The 18,882-nt window shown below is 48.5% G+C and overlaps 1 protein-coding gene across 6 annotated transcripts in view; it reads right to left on the reverse strand.

Annotated features, from left to right (window-relative positions):
- Nucleotides 1-1,375: 1,375 nt before the first annotated feature.
- Nucleotides 1,376-18,882, reverse strand: part of PLCD1 (phospholipase C delta 1) — a 41,719-nt gene continuing 24,212 nt past the window's right edge. For 5 of the 6 annotated variants that reach the window (XM_077302882.1, XM_077302879.1, XM_077302881.1 and 2 more), the window contains 13 exons: nt 14,916-15,144; nt 13,696-13,825; nt 11,772-12,003; nt 10,370-10,571; nt 9,438-9,582; nt 8,609-8,755; nt 7,841-7,969; nt 6,321-6,474; nt 5,398-5,514; nt 4,594-4,772; nt 3,619-3,751; nt 2,891-3,040; nt 1,376-2,025 (listed from right to left, as the gene is read on the reverse strand). In XM_077302882.1, the coding sequence (XP_077158997.1) occupies nt 1,937-2,025; nt 2,891-3,040; nt 3,619-3,751; nt 4,594-4,772; nt 5,398-5,514; nt 6,321-6,474; nt 7,841-7,969; nt 8,609-8,755; nt 9,438-9,582; nt 10,370-10,571; nt 11,772-12,003; nt 13,696-13,825; nt 14,916-15,144 (2,036 nt within the window). In that variant the 3' untranslated portion in view covers nt 1,376-1,936. Of the gene's footprint in view, nt 2,026-2,890; nt 3,041-3,618; nt 3,752-4,593; nt 4,773-5,397; nt 5,515-6,320; nt 6,475-7,840; nt 7,970-8,608; nt 8,756-9,437; nt 9,583-10,369; nt 10,572-11,771; nt 12,004-13,695; nt 13,826-14,915; nt 15,145-18,882 lie in introns of those variants that run through there. The other variant, XR_013225298.1, reaches the window with a different exon arrangement.

An 18,882-nucleotide genomic window follows, 5' to 3' on the forward strand; every position in this document is an offset into this window, starting at 1 on the left:
ATGTAGAATGAAGGAAGACAACACAACAAATAGATTTTTTGGCCTTTTTAATTTAAATCATGACAAAAATATATTACTCCTATTAAACTAACATTTCTCTAATTCTATGGCTTTGTTTGGCTTAAAAAAAACAGAACAGTAGAAATATAAAATTGATTCCCCCCCCCCGCCCCCAACCTATTGCTTTTTTAGATTTTAATCACACCAAGATTGTCGTTAACGCAAACAGAATAAGGAACACTTAGAAAAGTCATATCCAAGTTGTTGCTACAGTGAATAAGAAGAGCTGTTTTTATACCCCGCTTTTCACTACCCGAAAAAGTCCCAAAGCAGCTTACAAATACCTTTCCTTTCCTCTCCCCACAACCCACACCCTGCGAGGTAGGTGGGGCTAAGAGAGCTCTAAGAGAACTGCTCTGTGAAAACAGCCCTTAGGAATTAACTGAGAAGAATCTAGAATTGTGTTGTTTCGAAAAATGTTACAGCAATCTTACAAGTTGGGAGATTTAAAAGAAAAATCTCTACAGTTAGGATAAATCTTTATGTACAGCAATTTGGGGGGGGAAGGCCTCCAAAAGTATGTATCTCTTTAAAATGAAATGGAAATCGTTCAAGGCCATCAAGAAAACCTGGGTATGATATTTCAGAACAGACATAAATGATCAGACAGATTCACAGTTTGTCAAAAATGTGTCTAGCAGTTCCCAACGTGACCCCGTCTCCAGGAAATTTGATTCCCAGGGGTGTGGCCCTCCTTGTGGAGCAATAGACCCCTATGCTAGGAGCCTGAAGCAGAAAGGGGGCAGCAGGAGAAATCTCTTCCTTCTTCCTCTTCAGTCGGCAGAACTCGGCTTATCCAAGACACAGGAAAGTATGGGCTTTTTACCCCCTTGTTTGCCCTCTTTCCCTGACACATGGGTCTGCCCCCCTGGTCAGAAATGGTTACCAGGAGAAACGGGAGACAGGAAGATCAGTGCTTTCTCCCGAGGGAGCCTAGGATCCAACACAAAAGGTACTAGTTTCAGAAAACAGCTACTTGATGAATTTACACTGTCATTAAAAAAAAATGTTTCTAGACCTTAAGGGCCCTTCATGGCGGGGGGGAGGGGCTCTGCTGTGGCTTTTTGCCCCTTCTCAGGTCTAGGAGAAACCCAAATGCAAAATAAGATTTGTAGAGCTGAGGCACTGCAGGTTTTCTTGGTGCAGAATTATTATTTTTTTTTGCATTATTGCAGCAGATGTGATTAGAGAAAATAATGGATTGCAGCACGAGCCTGCATTCTGGTTCCTGAGTCTTCATTGGACACACTGTTTCAAGCTTCTCTGATCCCTCATGAGGGCTAGAAACTTGAGAGGTATTTTTTTTACAAAAAACATGGAAATTATGATAAGAAAGTACAGGTGCCTTGTTCCACAGGCCAAAGCAGGCAAATACCACCAGCTTCACAATGGAGACAGAGACGGAGAAACTGGTTGATGAAATCTAATTGCTCTTACTTTGAATGCGACCCAAGAGTCCCAGAGCTGGAATCTAGATATGGGCTTGGGCAATGAGCCAGCAGGGGCACCTTCTAGGGCTAAAAGCACTAGCCACTGAAGGGAGTTTATTGCAGTTACTCGGACGTGGTGCCCCTCTTATCTCTTCTGCCCAGAAACAGCAGCTAGGATTAAGGGGGGGGGACCTATTCTTAAACAGTGTTGTTCCCCCCCACACAAACACACAAACACAGACAATGAAATTTCCTATTCTAAAGAAGTTTTTTTTTTGCAGAGTCTAAATGCAGCAAGTCAAGTTTGCGTATTTAAGGGGCTGGATTGGACCGCTGAGGTCACATCCTGGGACGGGAAAGGAAGGAAGGATTCCGGGCCTTTCCTTCCTGCAGGGGAACCCCAGTTTGTTTGGAGCACAAAGGCAGAGAAGACGGCTGCGCTTCCGTTAAGCATCCTGAATACCGATGTGCACAAAGAGGGTGGCGGACGGGTACGGGTCTCCGTTCTTTGTCAGGAGGTGGATGTGCCGATAACCTGGAGAAAGGGAGCAAGTGACAAGCATGGAGTTGCAGCCTGATTTCTGCGGAGATCGTCCCTGGGGGTAGACGATGACAGCGTGATCCACAGGGGCTGGCTGGAACGGGTTTGATTGCACCCGCCTCACAGAGAGGAGGGTGTAACAGCCTGGCTCCCCCCCCCCGAGCCCCTTTGATACGTTCCACAAGAAGCAGTTTAGAGGCAGGGTCCCTAGCAGTTTCTCCAGATCCAGGCTGAGAAACTCTTGATGATTCAAGAATGGAGCCTGAGAAGGGCAGAGACCTCAGTGGGGACAAAGCCCTGACATCACTGCACTGTGAGAACAGTTCTATCAGGACTGTGACTAGCCCAAGGTAGCCCAGCTGGCTGCCTGTGGAGGAGCGGAGAATCAAATCTGGCTCGCCAGATTAGAAGCTGCCACTCTTAACCACTGCACCAAGCCAACTCTTGATTAAACTAGTTAATAAAATACAATTAATAAAATGTAATTGTTAATTAGATTTAGTAAATTAAAAGTACTAGAACTATTAGAAGCATTAGAATTATTACCAACTGTTGCTGGTTTTTCACTGTCCTACAAGAAAGGGCAGGGGAGGGTCAAAAGACCCTTTAGCTGGAGTAAATTTGGTGGATTTCTGGCGGGGAGGGGAGCACTTCCAAATGTCCACTCAGACTCAGCTGTAGGCCTGGTGGAGAAATTAGTCTCAGCTGTTAGCAGCTGATGAAACTGCATTTTACAGCCTGGGATACCTTGAGGAGGTGTCTTCTTAAAGGGATTTCTGATGGAAACTGGCCCCCCCCCCCAGCCCCCCAGCTGCTTTCTAGGCGGGGCTGCCCTCTGGAACGGACAGTGAAGTCTCACCTTGCTTCAGACTCGTGAAAGGAGCCGTGAATTGGCCAATGAAATCGTTTTTCGTCGACGTATCGAAATCTTCCACCATGAAGCGAACCAGGGCCAGCTTGGGAACGTCGATATCGAATTCGAACGTTTCGTTCCAATTTGGGTTAAACCCTGGATGAAGAAAGGGAAGAGATTTTGATTCCGTGAATTTAGGCAGATTGGGAGGGGGTGGGCAGAAGGCACTGTGTCCGTGCTTGGCTCTCGTGTGGTCCTTTCTGGGATGCCCAGGGAAATGCCAGTCTGGGATCAGGAGGCCAATTTCCTCCAGGTCAGGGATTTGGGGGGGGGGGTTGGGGAGAGGGCATCATCTGGGCATGGAATTGGGGTCTCTGTGGGTGGGCAGGTAGTTGTGAATTTCCTGCATTCTGCAGGGGGTTGGGCTAGATGTTCTTGGAGGTCCCTCCCAACTCTATGATTCTAAGATCGCAAGGGAGGTAAGAAGACTAAAGAAAAGTCTCGCATGTCCAGGGAAGATGCCTGAATTCTCGTTCCTCGAGAGAGCTCAGGAAGACCTGTTCTCAGACTGCTGTCCGAGCTTTAAGGTAAGGAAACGGGAAGAGAAGCCATCCTAGCTGCTCACCCCTGAGCAGCAGCAGGGCCAGGGGGAGCGAGTCGGATTGGGTCGGGGGGGAGGAGCCTCAGATAACCCCACCCCCTCGTTGCGCCATCACTGGGCAATCCCCTCTTACCGTTGTTGTCGATAACCCTGGTCTGCTTCTTGTCGTTGTCTCGCGGGACACCATAGATTTCGACAATCACCCTCGGGTCCACAATTGAGTTTTTCCCTTTGTTCACCTTGGGCAGTTGCTGGCCGGAGATGACCTGTAAAAGGCATCCCGAGAAAGCCGGGGGGGGGGGGGATAGTTACTTGGATCTGCAGGTCTGCAGGACCTTGGAGGCCAACAAGGTTCCCCTTCCTCTCCCCACAACAGGCAGCCAGCGAGGTAGGTGAGGCTGAGAGAGCTCTGAGAGAACTGTCACTGGCCCAAGGTCACCCAGCTGGCTGCATGGGAATCGAACCAGGTTCTCCAGACTAGAGTCTGCTACTCTTAACCACGACACTGTGCTGGCTCTCAAGGGAGATTTGATTTTAGGAAGTTCATACCCTGAAAATCTTTATATATACGTATCGATATATAGCTGTCTACTTTTAAAAAACAGAAATATAAGAGGGAAGCTGAAAAGAACCGGGGGACATATAACAAATACAGGGGATATAAAACAAGCGAAATAAAATTATCTCCGACGTCCTCCCCCTCATAATTATTACAATAATCCTTAATTCAGATAATCTAACTTCTAAACCTAATAACTAGTCTGATTTACCACTAAATTATTAAATTTCCTCAATAGTACAGATTCCACATGATCCCCTCTACCTGTCAACTAACGTATTAACAATGGCCGTTAATATTTCAACCCCCTCCAAAAAAAAATCCATTGTATATCTCACAATAAAAACGAAATCCAACAATAAAAATACTATTATTCCAGGCCCATGTCTCTATACATTTATATCCAAATTTTATTCTCATTCTGACAGTGTGGTGCCGTGGCTGAATGACCAGAGCATTTGTTGGTCAGTCCAAAAAATGCCACAATCCCACAATCCTTTGCAAGCTGGGCCTTCCCCACTATTTGTGACTTCCTATTTCTGCTCCTACCATAACCTGGAGTTTCTTCCGTGTCCGCCATGGCCCTTCTGTGATAAATTTGGGGTTGAATTTGCAGTTCTGGTCCTGAAGAAATTCCGGCTTGAGGACGTACCCGCAAAAGCCGTTTTGTTGAAATCGGCCCTGGTATACGTCCATTTCTGCACCCTTGGTCTGGAAATTCAAGGCAACTGGAAGGAGGGGAAAAAAGCACTGTGTTTCTAAATACTTTAACAATTTGAAAACAACAATTTTGTTTGTAGCCGGTTCCTGTGATGGTGTTAAGCTACTGATGTTTAAGCAAATCTCTCTAATGTTTGGGTTACAGCAGAACTAAGGAAAACAAAACTCTTTTTTGTCTAGAGACAAAGGCACTGCTGGTGCAATGTACTAGTTAACTGGTCAAACTAGCTCTGGGTTCAAATCCTTCTCCTACCATACAGTTCAAAGGCTGACGGTGGACCAGCTGTTCTCTTTCTTAGCTTAGTCCACGCTTTGGTGGGAAGCCGACACAGGACACTGAGGGTAATCTCAGTCATTTTCATAATCTGAGCATCAACACTGCGCCAGCCTGCTGGGAGGGCGGTATATAAATTGAACAAATAAATAAAAATAATAAATAAATAAAAATTAAATCAAGCACTTTAAATCAAGCACTTTAAAAAAGGCACTTTAAACGAAGCACTTTAAATCCCATGGATTTCAACAGGATAGTTTTCAATAAGGCTCAAACCCCTCTTATTGACCTCCATGGGACTTTAAAGGGTGAGTGTGCATTCATGCCTGGTGCTTTTAATAAAGCACTTCTCTGCTTACCTATTTGGCATCCCACATTCCACATGTCAACTGGATTGTAATTGGAGGAGTCCGTCCTCCATCCTGCTGGGTAGATCCGGCTTAGCTGCTTGAGATTGTGGCGGATGAAGCTGGTCCCTGGGAGAGACACAGAGGAAACGAAGGAAACACGGTTCTCTTTTCTGCTTGGGGTGTGTGTGTGTGTGTGAAATCAAAGCATTTTTCTTCTCTTATCTCACTAGAATCTGGGAATTGCCCAGCAAAATTGATCATGCTCAGGAATGGCCAAAAATAAGAGATATCTTCCCAGCACACATAACCTATGGAATTCACTGCCACAAGGTGTCCTTCTACATTCTCCTTTTCGTTGCTTGTGTGCCCCTTTTGGGGGAGTGTTTTTTTTTTCTTTGCTGCACCCTCTTTGCACCCTGTCGAGGTCAGTTTGATATTTCCAGTCTGTATGTCTGGCATCTCTCCCCGCGGACTTAAATGTTGCAGACATAGAGAAAGGTAATAATTAATCGACCACTAGAGGGAGCCCAACACATGAAAAAGACACCAAAAGCAAAAAGGAATCACAAGAGATGCCAGTTGTGGGGAGAAGAAGGGGAGGCAATTGTAGGTTAGTTTGAGACACAAGGCCTGCTGGGTGACCCTGAGCCAGTCACAGTTCTCTCAGGACTCTCTCAGCCCAAACTACCTCACTGTTGTGGGGAGAGGAAGGGTAGGAAATTGGCAGCCACTCTGAGACTCCTTCAGGTAGTGAAAAGTGGGGTATAAAAGTGAAAAGTGGAGTATAAAAACAACTCTTCTTCTTCATCCAGGCACAGTCTCCTGGTTCCACCGTGTCTCTACTGGCAAATAAACCAAAGGCTGGATCGCACCCATTGCCCCCCCCCAAACCTCCCAAACTGGCCAAGCAGGGAAGCTGTCATGGTACCTACCAGACTCCTGGGCCAACTTCAGAGCTTTGCCTTCACTGAAGGAGGACATCTCGTTGGCGGGCCGCGGGTTGGAGTCCTCAAAGCCTTGGAAGTGGATGCTTCTGCAGTAGACCACAGTGTCCGACAGCTCCTTGGCGAGTTTGAGCTTGTCACTCTGGAAAGGGGAGGAGAAGGAGCCATGTTGTTTCCGAGATCTCTGTTAAGTGGCTCATTTGAAGGACTCTCCCCCGCCCCCCCGAAGAACCAAGTTCGAATCCAGGGGCACCTTGAAGACCAACAAAGTCCAATTTGGAGTCTAAGCTTTTATGTGTTGGCACGCTCCTTCGGATACCGGAGAAGGCTCTTTCGGGTGGGTCGCCATGTCGGTCCGACGTGGCAGAACAAACTTGGAGTCTGGGGGCCCCTTGGAGACCCACAGAGTTTAGTTCTGGGTAGAAGCTTCCTTGTGCAGGCATGCTTCTTCTGCTTCCGCATGTCTGACGATTTCTGCATGAACGAGAACGTTCATGTCCAGAATGAAACTTTGTGGCTCTTAAAGGTGATGCTGGATTCAAACTCCATTCTTTGGCTTCAGAACAACACTGAATTTCTGAATCTGGATTTCCAAGAGCTGGAAAACGCAGCAGAGATCGAGGGGAATGTGGGGAAACTCTTGTATCTGATGATGGGTGTTTTTATTCTTGAAGCTGGTCCCCCCAAAATTATGCTGGCCTCGAATATGCTAGCGGATTCGAATCTTGCTGTTTGCAGATCCCCATCTGAAACTTCCTTCATGGGGAAACCCTGGGTGTCTTCACAAATCCTACACGCAGACTTTGTTCTATGGACTCAGACCAACAGGGTTACCCACCTGAAACTGTTTTCCCAAAAAAACATTTTTAAGCACCTCCGGCCATGCTTCTAGTCATCTCAAGCATGGCCACAGGAGGACATCTGGGGCGCTTTAAAATTTTCCCTCTGCAACATGCATTTTTGATCCGGAGTGATTCCACAATTTCCCTCGTGATATCCAGAAGTGGAAAGAACCCTCAATATTTGAAAAACTGGCATCAGTAAGTGTGCAGTTTTTTGCTTTTTGCGAATTAATCCCTTCCCCGTGCCTCGTAGCAAAGCAGTCTTCCCTGATTGGCCAGGGCAGCAGTTCAAAGACTTCTTGGTTCCCGGTTGCAAGGCTTGTCTTAAAGTGACTGCGCTCCAGAAGCCCTAACTTCTCTCAGCAGAGATTTGCCTCTTGTTAGTCTCCCCTCCTCTGCTGTCTCCAATCCTCCCCCCCCCCTTGTTCAAGAAAAGAAAGAAAGAGCCTCCTGCTGCGCATGGCTTCCCTCCCTGCTCTGAGCTTCCCCAATCAAGTGCGGATCACTTTCTGTTTCAATGGGGGGGGGGGGTGGAATACAGGAAGACCCGAGTTCAAATCAATCTGAATTCAGCAGGAACCACAACGGAAAAAACAAAGTAAATGCAGAATCAGCTTTGGTGTGTTCAGTTTGCAACTGGAGAACCTATAAGTTCCTAAGACTCACCGTCATTTTGCTTTCTACCTCGATCTTCACAGATTCGTCTTCCATTTCAGCTGCCTCGTCCTCGTCGGAGACTTCTTCCGCCTCTGTGCTCAGCTTTTTCCCTTTCACGAGAATCTTCCCCTTTAATTGCTAGAAGAGACAGACAGGAAGGATAGCAGAAGTGTTGTGATGCGAAGGGTCAGGTGAGGAAGGTGCAGTAGCTTTTGTACTGTGGAAGGCACCACGTTCCAGTTGTTAGCCAATAGGTGCTTGTCTGTCTGAACATTGGGCTCTATCTGCTTTGATAGTGGGGAAGCCATGAAAATAGCCAAAAACATTTAGTGATGGGAGTGGAGTGAGGGAGATTCTGCAGTTTATAAATTATTTCAGTTCCCAACGCTAACTATACTATGGCTGTGATAAGGACCTACTGGCTAACAGCCACGACATCACCAACAACCTGTAATTAAAACTGGGAGTCAAGCCTAACTCTTAAAACTAAAAAGAATCACTTCGAGGCTGTGAAAGAGCTCAGAATGAATCGCTGAACTTGAAGGTGCTCTTTTCTCGGAAACAGGGGAGCCCAGAGCGGAGACTCACGCAGAGATGCTCACGAGCAACGTCCTCTTGCAGAGAATGATCCTGTTGTCTCTCTGCACCGAGATGATACTCTCACACAACCCATACCTGAGAGAGGTGTCTGCCGTGTGGCAAACGTATATAAGGCCCGGTCGTGTGATATTCACACAATGGTATTAAGAGCATTTGTCCCATTTGAGCTAAACTCACCTCCGGCGAAGGTAAGCTCTTGTTGGAATCCACAGGGGCCAGGAGCAGCATGTCTTGCAAGATGGCCTGCAGATGGTGCGCCATCATCTTCTGCTGCTCGAGACTGCAGTGGTTCTCCAGGGACAGGATGACGGGATACGGGGAGGTCTGCAGAGAGGGGAACGAGGAAAACCCTTGTTGCCTGCATCTAAACAGTGCCCAGCTGGTCTTGGTCTAGACCAGGGTGGCCACACTGTGGCTCTCCAGAGGTCCATGGACTACAATTCCCATGAGCCCCTGCCAGCGTGCTGGCAGGGGCTCATGGGAATTGTAGTCCATGGACCTCTGGAGAGCCACAGTGTGGCCACCCTGGCCTAGACAGTGAGTGGAGACCACCCTTGAAGGATGTTTGGTGGGTAGAATTTTTGCCAGCTTTCTCACCCAGGCACAGCAATTAAGATTATGGCATTTTACGGTATTTTACAAGCAGTTAAAATGGAATGGCATCTCTGTGTCCCGTATGTACGTGCCTTTGTGTATAGGCCGGCCAGTTGTTCCCTCCTCTGAACTGTGAAATGGCACTGCCCAGCAAAAAACTATAGCTGTGTGTTTGATCATGTATCTTGCCTGGAAGGATATGATTTTTTTTTAATGCCAAGTTTCTAGCCCCTATGGATGCAAACTCCCCACTGGACAAAGGCCAGGAAACTCTCGGCATCCACAGATATCAGAAGGCAAGTAGCTCAAAGAATATTCCGGGGCAAAACACACCCCAAACCCAAATATTCTATGAGGAGAAAAAAGCAGACACATTTCCAGGGCTGGGGGAATTGGAGAAAGAGGTCCTTACCTTGAAAGCATAGTTCTTGATAGCTTTGATGACGTCACAGAAAAGGATCTTAGAAGTGAGGGTGTAGCCGTGGTAAATGACCGGCTCTGAATTAGGGCCATCCCAGCAATCTAGTTCAACGCAGCGGCAGCCTTTAGTCAGGGCTCTGAAAAGAAAAGGAACAAAAGATTCCCTCTCTCCAATCAAAAATTCCAAAGAATAAGAGTTGGTTCTTAGATGCCGCTTTTCTCTACTCAAAGGAGTCTCAAAGCGGCTTCCAATCGCCTTCCCGTCCTCTCCCCACAACGGACACGCTGTGAGGCAGGTGAGGCTGAGATAGCTCTGACAGAACTGCTCTGTGAGAACAGCTCTTAACCCGGACTGTGACTAGCCCAAGATCACCCAGCTGGTTGCATGTGGAGGACTGAAACCCAGCTCTCCAGATTAAAAGCCGCTGCTCTTAACCATGACCCCAAGCTGGCTCTTGGTCCGTGGAAAGATACTGAGCAGGCAAAACAGTGTTTCCCAGGAGTTGCTTTTCTCTGTCAAGTGTTATGACCTGCCAAGAGCAGGACAAACTTTATTTACTTGTTTATTATTTAAATTTATAGGCCGTCTCTCTTGAACCTGTCATCTCGGGGCATCGTACAACTTTATAAGAAAGAGCATCATAATAAAACCACTAAAACATATACGTAAGTAGTTTAAAATGACCTTTCCAATTTTGCTGCCCTTCACCTCAGACTTTAGGGGCCAGACGGCACACTAAACTGAGAGTCTAGAGTACCATTGGCTGCCGTTATCTAGGCTGAATTGGTCCTCCCACTTTCCAGGAAAGTTCCTGGAGAACTGCTGGCAGCCAGAAACCAACATGGTGCCAAGTGGACATTGGTGGGGCGTAGGTGGGGCCTGCCCCTCGCCACCTTGTGAGCGACCGAGGTGCCTTCTCCTACCTGATGTAGGCTTCCGTGCTGCTCGGGCCCTTCAGCTGGTCTTCCATGAGGTAGGTGTTGTGCGAAGAGGACACGAAATAGTGGCTGAGGGGCTTGGTCATGTCCTGGTACACCTGGCGGTGGGCCTTCTCGAAGATGTTTCCGTCGTCGGACAGCAAGTACATCAGGAAGCCGTCTTGAGTCATGGCCTGCTCCGTTCTGACTGCAGGAGAAAGTGAGAAAAACAGGAGAGGGGTCAGGCACTGAATCAGGGGCAAAAGCAAAGGCACGCTCCAGGGCACGCTTGTCGCGAGAAGTCAATCAGGCCCTGTGAATGCCCCGTTTATTAAGGAGTGAGTCCTCCCATGGCTCAGAACACAATACGATGGGGAAACAGCGTTGAATCTGAGGCATACCACCCACAAAGGAGCCTCCGTTCGCTGTGATTGCAAATGTCTTATAACCTGCCCTGAAAAATCTGTATTTAGATTTCCATTAATGATAGCCCTTTACTGCAGGGGTAGTCCACCTGTGGTCCTCCAGATGTCCATGGACTACAATTCCCATGAGCCCCTGCCAGCGAACGCTGGCAGGGGCTCATGGGAATTGTAGTCCATGGACATCTGGAGGACCACAGGTGGACTACCCCTGCACTGTATAGTTTAGTCCGTTCCTGTCCAGTGACCCCTGAACGATAACATTTCTTTCCTGACCAGCCTGCAGCTGGTTCTCTTGCCTCTGCCAGGGAAAACCTTTGATTTTATGCCTTTATTTTTTTAGTCAGGCGGGACTTTTGCTCAGCAAGTCATTGGATTGGTCGTCGGAGGTTTGATTGGCTTCAGGAACAACCATCACCGCAGCGTGTTGATCTTCACTGGTTAGCGGCGGCAGCCACTGCATGGAAGACTCCGCCTCCTGCAGCAGCCATTTTGCACCTGCGCCCGCCATGTTGATGTCGGGGTTAGGGTTGGGCGCTTCGGCACGAACGGCCGCTTCAGACGCTGAAGAGTCCAACCCTAGTTGGCGCTCCGAAGGTGCCTACCCTTATGCTAGTGGTTAATTGCTCTTTTTGTATTCTCATCCTTTAGTCATTTAGTTGGGCCTAAGGGCAGCGTTCCACCCAATGACCAGTTGGTGGAAGGAAGGTCAATTTCCCTGATTCCCGATTTCCAGTGTGGCCTTCCCCCTGCATTACCCCCTATGTTGTTCTTGAGAAACCCCTGACCCCTAGGAGAAGAATCTTGGCCCTCTCGGCGGTGGGAAGAAGGAGACAAGGAAATCCTGCTCCGTCCGCTTCCCTTCCCTGGCAAAACATTAGCTCCAGCCCTATAAATCCAGTGCTGTGTTTACATTTCTCAAAAGGGGAAAGCGTGTCACTATTGCTAAGAGGGGAACGGGTCAGTCCCGTGGTTAAGGGGCCTACTAGTTTCGTCGGGTTCGTATCTCTCAATCAGAGAGCGCGCCATCTCGGGTCCTGCGTCCTCCTCCTGCTGCTCTTCCCGGAGGAATCTCACCAGGCTGTCTAGGGACATGACCTGTTCGGCGTTGGCGTAGCGGGAGAAGAGCGCGCCAATCTCCTCCCGCTCGGTCAGGAGCTTATAGAAGTCTTCGATCTCGTCGTCCTCCAAGGTGTCCGTGTGAGATGTGTCACATTGCTGCGGACACAGAGAGCAGAGGTGAAACCCTTCTTTCCTTAGAAGCCGCAACCTGAGCCAGGGCTGGACAATGCAAAACATAACAGATGGTCGGAAAGTGTCAATATGGATCCCCAAAAACGGATGAACCCAAATGTGTATTTTTTGTTTAATGAGTGTCAGCTTGGTTAACAGCAGCGGCTTTTCAGCTGGAGAGCCGGGTGTGATTCCCTGCTCCTGCCCCACGTGCAGCCAGCTGGGTGACCTTGGGCTAGTCACGGTCCTGTTAGAACTGTTCATGCAGAGCAGTTCTTCCAGAGCTCTCTCGGCCCCACCTACTTCATGGGGTGTCTATTGCGAGGAGAGGAAGGGATGGCGATTGTAAGCTATCCTTCGGATAGTGAAAAGCAGAGTATAAAAACCAACTCATTATCATCATTATTATTAAAAGAAGAAGAATCATCTGCCAGATTTATAACTGAGATCAAAAGTTATATGGGCCTCCCTCCCCTGTTATTTTAGACCACCTGCAATTTTATACCATCTTATCCGGGTAGCTAGGAGGGGGGGGGGAGTATTTGTTCATTGTGCTTTTATTGAAAACAGCCCTGAAGGGAGGGTTGGCACAGAAATAAATAAACTAACAAACAAACAAATTAATTAATTAATATAAAAGAGAAGTGCTGGTTTTTTATACCCTGCTGTTCACTACCCAAAGGTGTCTCAAAGTGGCTTCCAAACCCCTTCCCTTCCTCTCCCCACAACAGACACCCTGTGAGGGAGGTGAGGCTGAGAGAGCTCTGAGGGAACTGTGACTGGCCCAAGGTCACCCAACTGGCTGTATGTGGAGAAGTGGGGAATCAGACCCATTTCTCCAGATTAGAGGCCGCTGCTCCTAACCGCTAGACCGAGCTTGCTCTCCAGGTGGAATCGGCCGGCACTAACTGGAACGAGGTCTCCAAATACCAGAAGCTACAAATAGGATTTCCCCCTCTGGGTGGGGCCTGGAGATCTCCTGGGATTCCCCCTGATCTCCTGGCTACAGAGATCAGTTCCTTGGGAGAAAACAACTGCTTTTGAGAGAGGCCAGTATGACATTGCAACCTGCTGGTGTTTCTCCCCTAAATCTCAGCAACGCCAGAAATTGCCCTCAGATTTCCAGGAATTTCACAACCTGTAGTTGGCAACCATAGGCACAAGTAAGCCTTGGCAGCTGTCAAATAAGCAAGCAGAGAAGGAAAAACCAGATGGGCAAACAAAGGGTCTATCCTCTCATGGGCTTAATGAGACTTCCATCTCTCTCTCTCTCTCTCTCTCTCTCTTTGATTCCTAGAAAATTTGTCTGGCTCCTAAATTTTGCAAAAGACTCTGTATCCATGGTTATAAACAAACAAAAAAACACACCTGTAAACATTATGTCTGTTGATCACGCAATAACACACTCTATAATATCAGTAATGAAAGAGGACACAGTAATAACAATGAAACTACTGCTCCTTATCGGGATTGCACAATAACATTGTAATGCGTGATTTAATTGCATACCATAATGCAACCTCTTAATTGTGTTTTGCTTCCTCGTCCAGACTGAGTTTTCAATTTGCACAGTGAATTATTCCGCAGCGTCTAGATTCAACTGCTGCAACGAATCCAGGCCCAGTTTTGTTCTGTACCTCAAGAAGCTGCGACATCCGGAAATGCAATTCCCCTTACCTCAAAGATCTGCCGGGCGTAGCTGTCGTCCACCTGGATGTTGACTTCTTTCAGGAAGTTCTTGAGCTCTTTGAAGTTCATCTTGTTATCTTTGTTCTTGTCCGCTTTCCGCAAACAGGCGTGGATCCAGCTGTTGAATCGATTATAAGGAGCGTACACCACAGAGATTGGAGATGTTTCTCTATCTCAGGGGTAGTCAAACTGCGGCCCTCCAGATGTCCATGGACTACAATTCCCAGAAGCCCCTGCCAGCAAATGCTGGCAGGGGCTTCTGGGAATTGTAGTCCATGGACATCTGGAGGGCCACAGTTTGACTACCCCTGCTCTATCTGAACATCCATCCATCTACCCAGATAGCCACCACCCACCCACCCATCTGGATATGGATCTGAGGGAGGAAGATCTGGTTTTACCCCACTTTTTACTGCCCAAAGGAGTCCCAAATCAGCTTACAGTCGCCTTCCCTTCCTCTCCCCACAACAGACACCCTGTGAGCGAGGTGGGGCCGAGAGAGCCCTGACAGGACTGCTCTGTGAGAACAGCTCTAACAGGACTGTGACTAGGCCATGGTCACCCAGTTAGCTGCATGTGGAGGAGCAGGGAATCCAACATGGATCTCTGGATTAGGCGGTTAACCATGACACCCCGCTGGTTTTGAGGAAGGGGACCTCAGCAATATATAATCCCATAGAGCTCCTTCTCAAAAACAGCTGTTTTCTCCAGGAGTAGAAAAGAGCAAGAGTTGCACCTTAAAGATGAACACGATTTGTGGCAGGGAAGCTGAAAGCATCTCCCCTGCCACCAATTTCGTCTTCAAGGTGCTCCTGGACTCTGCCTCTTTTCTACTGCTATGGACAGACTAACACAGTGACCTGTCTTAATTTTCCCCGGAGGAACTAATCTCTAGAGCAGGGGTAGTCAAGCTGCGGCCCTCCAGATGTCCATGGACTACAATTCCCATGAGCCCCTGCCAGCGAATGCTGGCAGGGGCTCGTGGGAAATGTAGTCCATGGTCATCTGGAGGGCCGCAGCTTGTCTACCCCTGCTCTAGAGTCTGGAGATGGTCTGTAATTCTGGGGGGTCTCCAGGCCACCTGTGGAAATTGGCAACCCTGCCGTGCCTCCCAGGGACCTACTGACTGAGAGAAGATATGCAAGAGAAGGCAGACGGGCTCAAGGACATGCAATGGGGCATGTTTTTGGACTGTAACAAAAGGATACTGTTGTAGCTTCTGCCTCTGGCTCATGGAGTTGGTCTTGGTGATGATCTTCCCCAGGCCCGAGACCCAGTGGTTGGCGTCCACCTCCGAGTTAGCGATGAGGTCCAGGTTCTTCCTCTGGTCTTTGAAGACGATGGAAAAGCAGCGCTGTTCAGGCACATCTTTGGCGTATTTCTCCATCCCTTCCGTCTTATGGCCGGCCCTCACGTCCTCGATGTCCTCTATGGAGACTGGAAACAATCAAGATTGGCCATCAGAAGAAGAAGGAGAAGAAGAGTTGGTTCTTAGATGCCACTTTTCTCTACCCGAAGGAGTCTCAAAGCGGCTTACAGTCGCCTTCCCTTTCCTCTCCCCACAAGAGACCCCCCTGTGAGGGAGGTGGGGCTGAGAGAGCTCTTGGAGTCTGTCAAGCACCGTTCTTATCTCTGCTCCGCAGCGGGTATCGCAAAAATAACATCCCCCCTCCCACCACTGTGGCCTTTCCCCACAGTATGGCATCTTAGCAGATGTCTGGCAAATGCCCTCTGAAACTTTGGGGATGTTCTTGCGTCCTTTACCACTCCACAGCCAGATTTACCTCTCTGGACTTTTTTGTGAGGATAAGCAGAGATGGCTAACTCCATGGAGCAGGTAAGAACTTGATTCGTTGCATGTCTATAAACCTGCATCTCCTCTCCATTTTAATCCTCTAATTTTATGAGCTTAGGCAGGTGGTGAGTGGGTGGGCAGGTTCCTTCCAACTTGATGATTCTAACTGCATGCCAAGGGAATCTGCTAGCTAAATGAAGGCATCTACTCCGTGAACCTTTGGGAGTTCTTGTGATTTAAAACAGGGGTAGTCAACCTGTGGTCCTCCAGATGTTCATGAACTACAATTCCCATGAGCCCCTGCCAGCAAACACTGACAGGGGCTCATGGGAATTGTAGTCCATGAACATCTGGTTGACTGCCCCTGATTTAAAAGACAAGATCCACAGAGGCTTAGGGGAGGTCTCCTGATACTAGGAGGGCAGGATGCTATTCCCACTGGCTGCAGAGGAGAGGGCACGCAGTAATGGGTTTAAACTACAAGTACAACGATATAGGCTAGATATCAGGAAAGAAATTTTCACAGTCAGAGTAGTTCAGCAGTGGAATAGGCTGCCTAAGGAGGTGGTGAGCGCCCCCTCACTGGCAGTCTTCAAGCAAAGGTTGGATACACACTTTTCTTGGATGCTTTAGGATGCTTAGGGCTGATCCTGCGTTGAGCAGGGGGTTGGACTAGATGGCCTGTATGGCCCCTTCCAACTCTAGGATTATATGATTCTACATCTGTTAGTCAAGTATTATTGCCTTCTCCATAGCACTCAACTAGCCTTTGTAGAAGGTTAGGGTTCTGGTTAAGGTTGACAGTTCCAGATCTGGAAATACCTGGAGATTTTGAAGGTAAAGCCTGAAGAAGGGAGGGGGGGTCTGGTGAAGGGTGCAATGCCTCAATACCTCGACAGTGCATAAGACCCTAAAGTCCAGCTTACTGAGTGGCCGTTTTCCCCAAGTGAACTGGAAATCTGACATTGCAACCCTAGTTCTGGTCTAGATGAGGCCTGCCAGCCCCCCAGTCAGATCCCAGTGGGATCCTTTGCCCCCCAGAGCTGCACGCCCAAATCTCCAGAAATCTCCTAACTCAAACTTGGCAAACCTGGTTCTAGCCCTCATCCAACAATCTGGACAAATGCAAATCGTCTAAGCACAGGCAGCCGGCCAGAGCGATTGCACAAAATGTTGCATTGCAACGCCAAGGTCCATCCAGCGCCACAAAACCACAGCCCGATGCGTGGAAAGCAGATAAGAACGCCGAGAGCCCAATCGTAAACCGCAGGCCTGCAAGGGCTCCGCGGAGACTGGATTGCAGGGAGAAGCAGGCGACTTCCTTCTCCCCCAGGCCGAGTTGTTTGTTCAAGGATTTGCCAGACAAAGGGCTAAAGCCAGGGATTTTGCAGCCCCTCCCCTGGGCTCAATCTATATCCTGTTGTTGGAGATGGGGTTATTGTAGTCAGTTAGCTCCTGGATTTTCCTTCTGAGGGAGAGGAGATATGGAATTACAACAGCACAACCTCCATCGTGCCAGCATGGTGCAGCGGTAGAGGGGCGAACCTCCAGGCAATTTGACACAATAGAAAAACCATTTGCTTCCAGCAATTTTTCCATTGCTTTGGCCTCCAGGCCATGCCTGGAGATCTCCTGGAATGACAATGGGTCTCCAGGCAATAGGGATTTGTTGTCGTGGAGAAAAATGGATGCTTTGGAAGATCCAAAGCATAAAAAAATGGATGCTTTGGAAGATCCAAAGCATTGTATTGTACCCTGATGGCACCCCTCCCTTCCCAGACTGCACCCACAAAATCTCCAGATCTTTCCCAACCCAGATTTGGCAACTCTGAATAGTGGGTTCCCTCCTGACCTGGATGACCCAGGCTAGCCTGATCTCACCAGATCTCAGAAGCTAAGCAGGGTTGGCCCTGCTTAATACTTGGTACACTTAATACACCCCCAAGGAAGAAGGGCATCACCACACACCGGCAGGCAACTGCAAACCATTTCTGAACATCTCTTGCCCAAAAGCTCTACCGCAGCGGTAGGCAAACTGTGGCCCTCCAGATGTCCATGGACTACAATTCCCATGAGCCCCTGCCAGCAGGGGCTCATGGGAATTGTAGTCCATGGACATCTGGAGGGCCACAGTTTGCCTACCCCTGCCCTACCGGGTTGCCGTGAATTTGCTGTGGTTTGACGGCGTTTCCCACCAGCACACCGATCTGATTTCAGGGCCTGGAAAATGAAAGTGAGCTTTTCCAGCTCTGTTGGGAGAGTGGCCCAGTTTCTAACACTTCCTCCTTCAAAAGAACAGGGTTTGGTTTTGTGTGTGTTTGTTTAAAACACACTCCCCAAACTGAAATGGCCTGCAGGTACTGTTTTTGCTGGCAACACGACTCTTTCCGTGTACCTCTGACCTCCGTTAGCGTGGCCTCTCACATGGCTGACTATGGAGTGCCCAACTTTAAACTCTCTTGGGCTTTTTTTGGGGGGGGGGATTGTGAATCACGCTCGATGAGAGCTTTTTCGGCAGTTCCCAGAGAGCAAAACATTCTGCCAGGGGAGATAAGCTGCCGCCCTGAAAGACAGGTCTTGATGAATGACGCCGTAGTCTGACTGTGGGGGTCAGTTCCATAAACCCGGAGGGGGTCTCACACAAGGGCAGGGTCTTGTTTGGATAGTCCTGGGTTTAAGTCTTGCATTTTCAGCTTAAAAGGGCTCTCTGTCACTTCTGTGCTCTAAGATTATTTGCAGTGGGGGGGGGGGCGGGGGCTGTCGCTTTAAATATGTGCAATAAAATGAGATCGCTTTGAACAAACATTAGATTACAAGCAAGAATACCTTCCCGCCCAGGTAGATCCAGGTGGGGCACCGCGTTGGTCTGAAACAAGAGACCAAAGTCTGACCCAGGGGCACCTTTACGTTTAATCCTGGGTAGATGCTTTTGCACGCATTTAAGCTTTTGTGTGCATGCACGCTACTTCACATACTTCTGAACCCTCAGTCCCTTCGGTATAATGCCCAGGTTTTTGCATTTTTCCCCCCAAGAAAGGGAATATCAGCCTGGATCTACTGTTCTATTCACAAGATACTTGAAAGCCCTTTTTTCAGCAGCGCTGGCTGCAACACTTCGGTTTATGGGCCAGGTTCCCAGAGTTTAGTACACCGGCCACACCCTCATTTGCTTTCTAACTGTATGTTATCTGAACTAGGACTTTTGGTTCAGGGCTGGGCACTTAATAGGGAAAGTGCAAGGAGCTTTATTGACTGCAAAGAAGATACCGCTTAGAAATCCAAATGGGAATTGATTTTTTTTATCTATGGTGGTCAGCTCCGGGTCGGGGGAAACCGGAGACTTTGGGGGTGGGGCCTATAGAGCAGGGGTAGTCAAACTG

Source organism: Paroedura picta, chromosome 11 (genome assembly GCF_049243985.1).
Source record: "Paroedura picta isolate Pp20150507F chromosome 11, Ppicta_v3.0, whole genome shotgun sequence".
Taxonomy (NCBI): Eukaryota; Metazoa; Chordata; class Lepidosauria; order Squamata; family Gekkonidae; genus Paroedura; species Paroedura picta.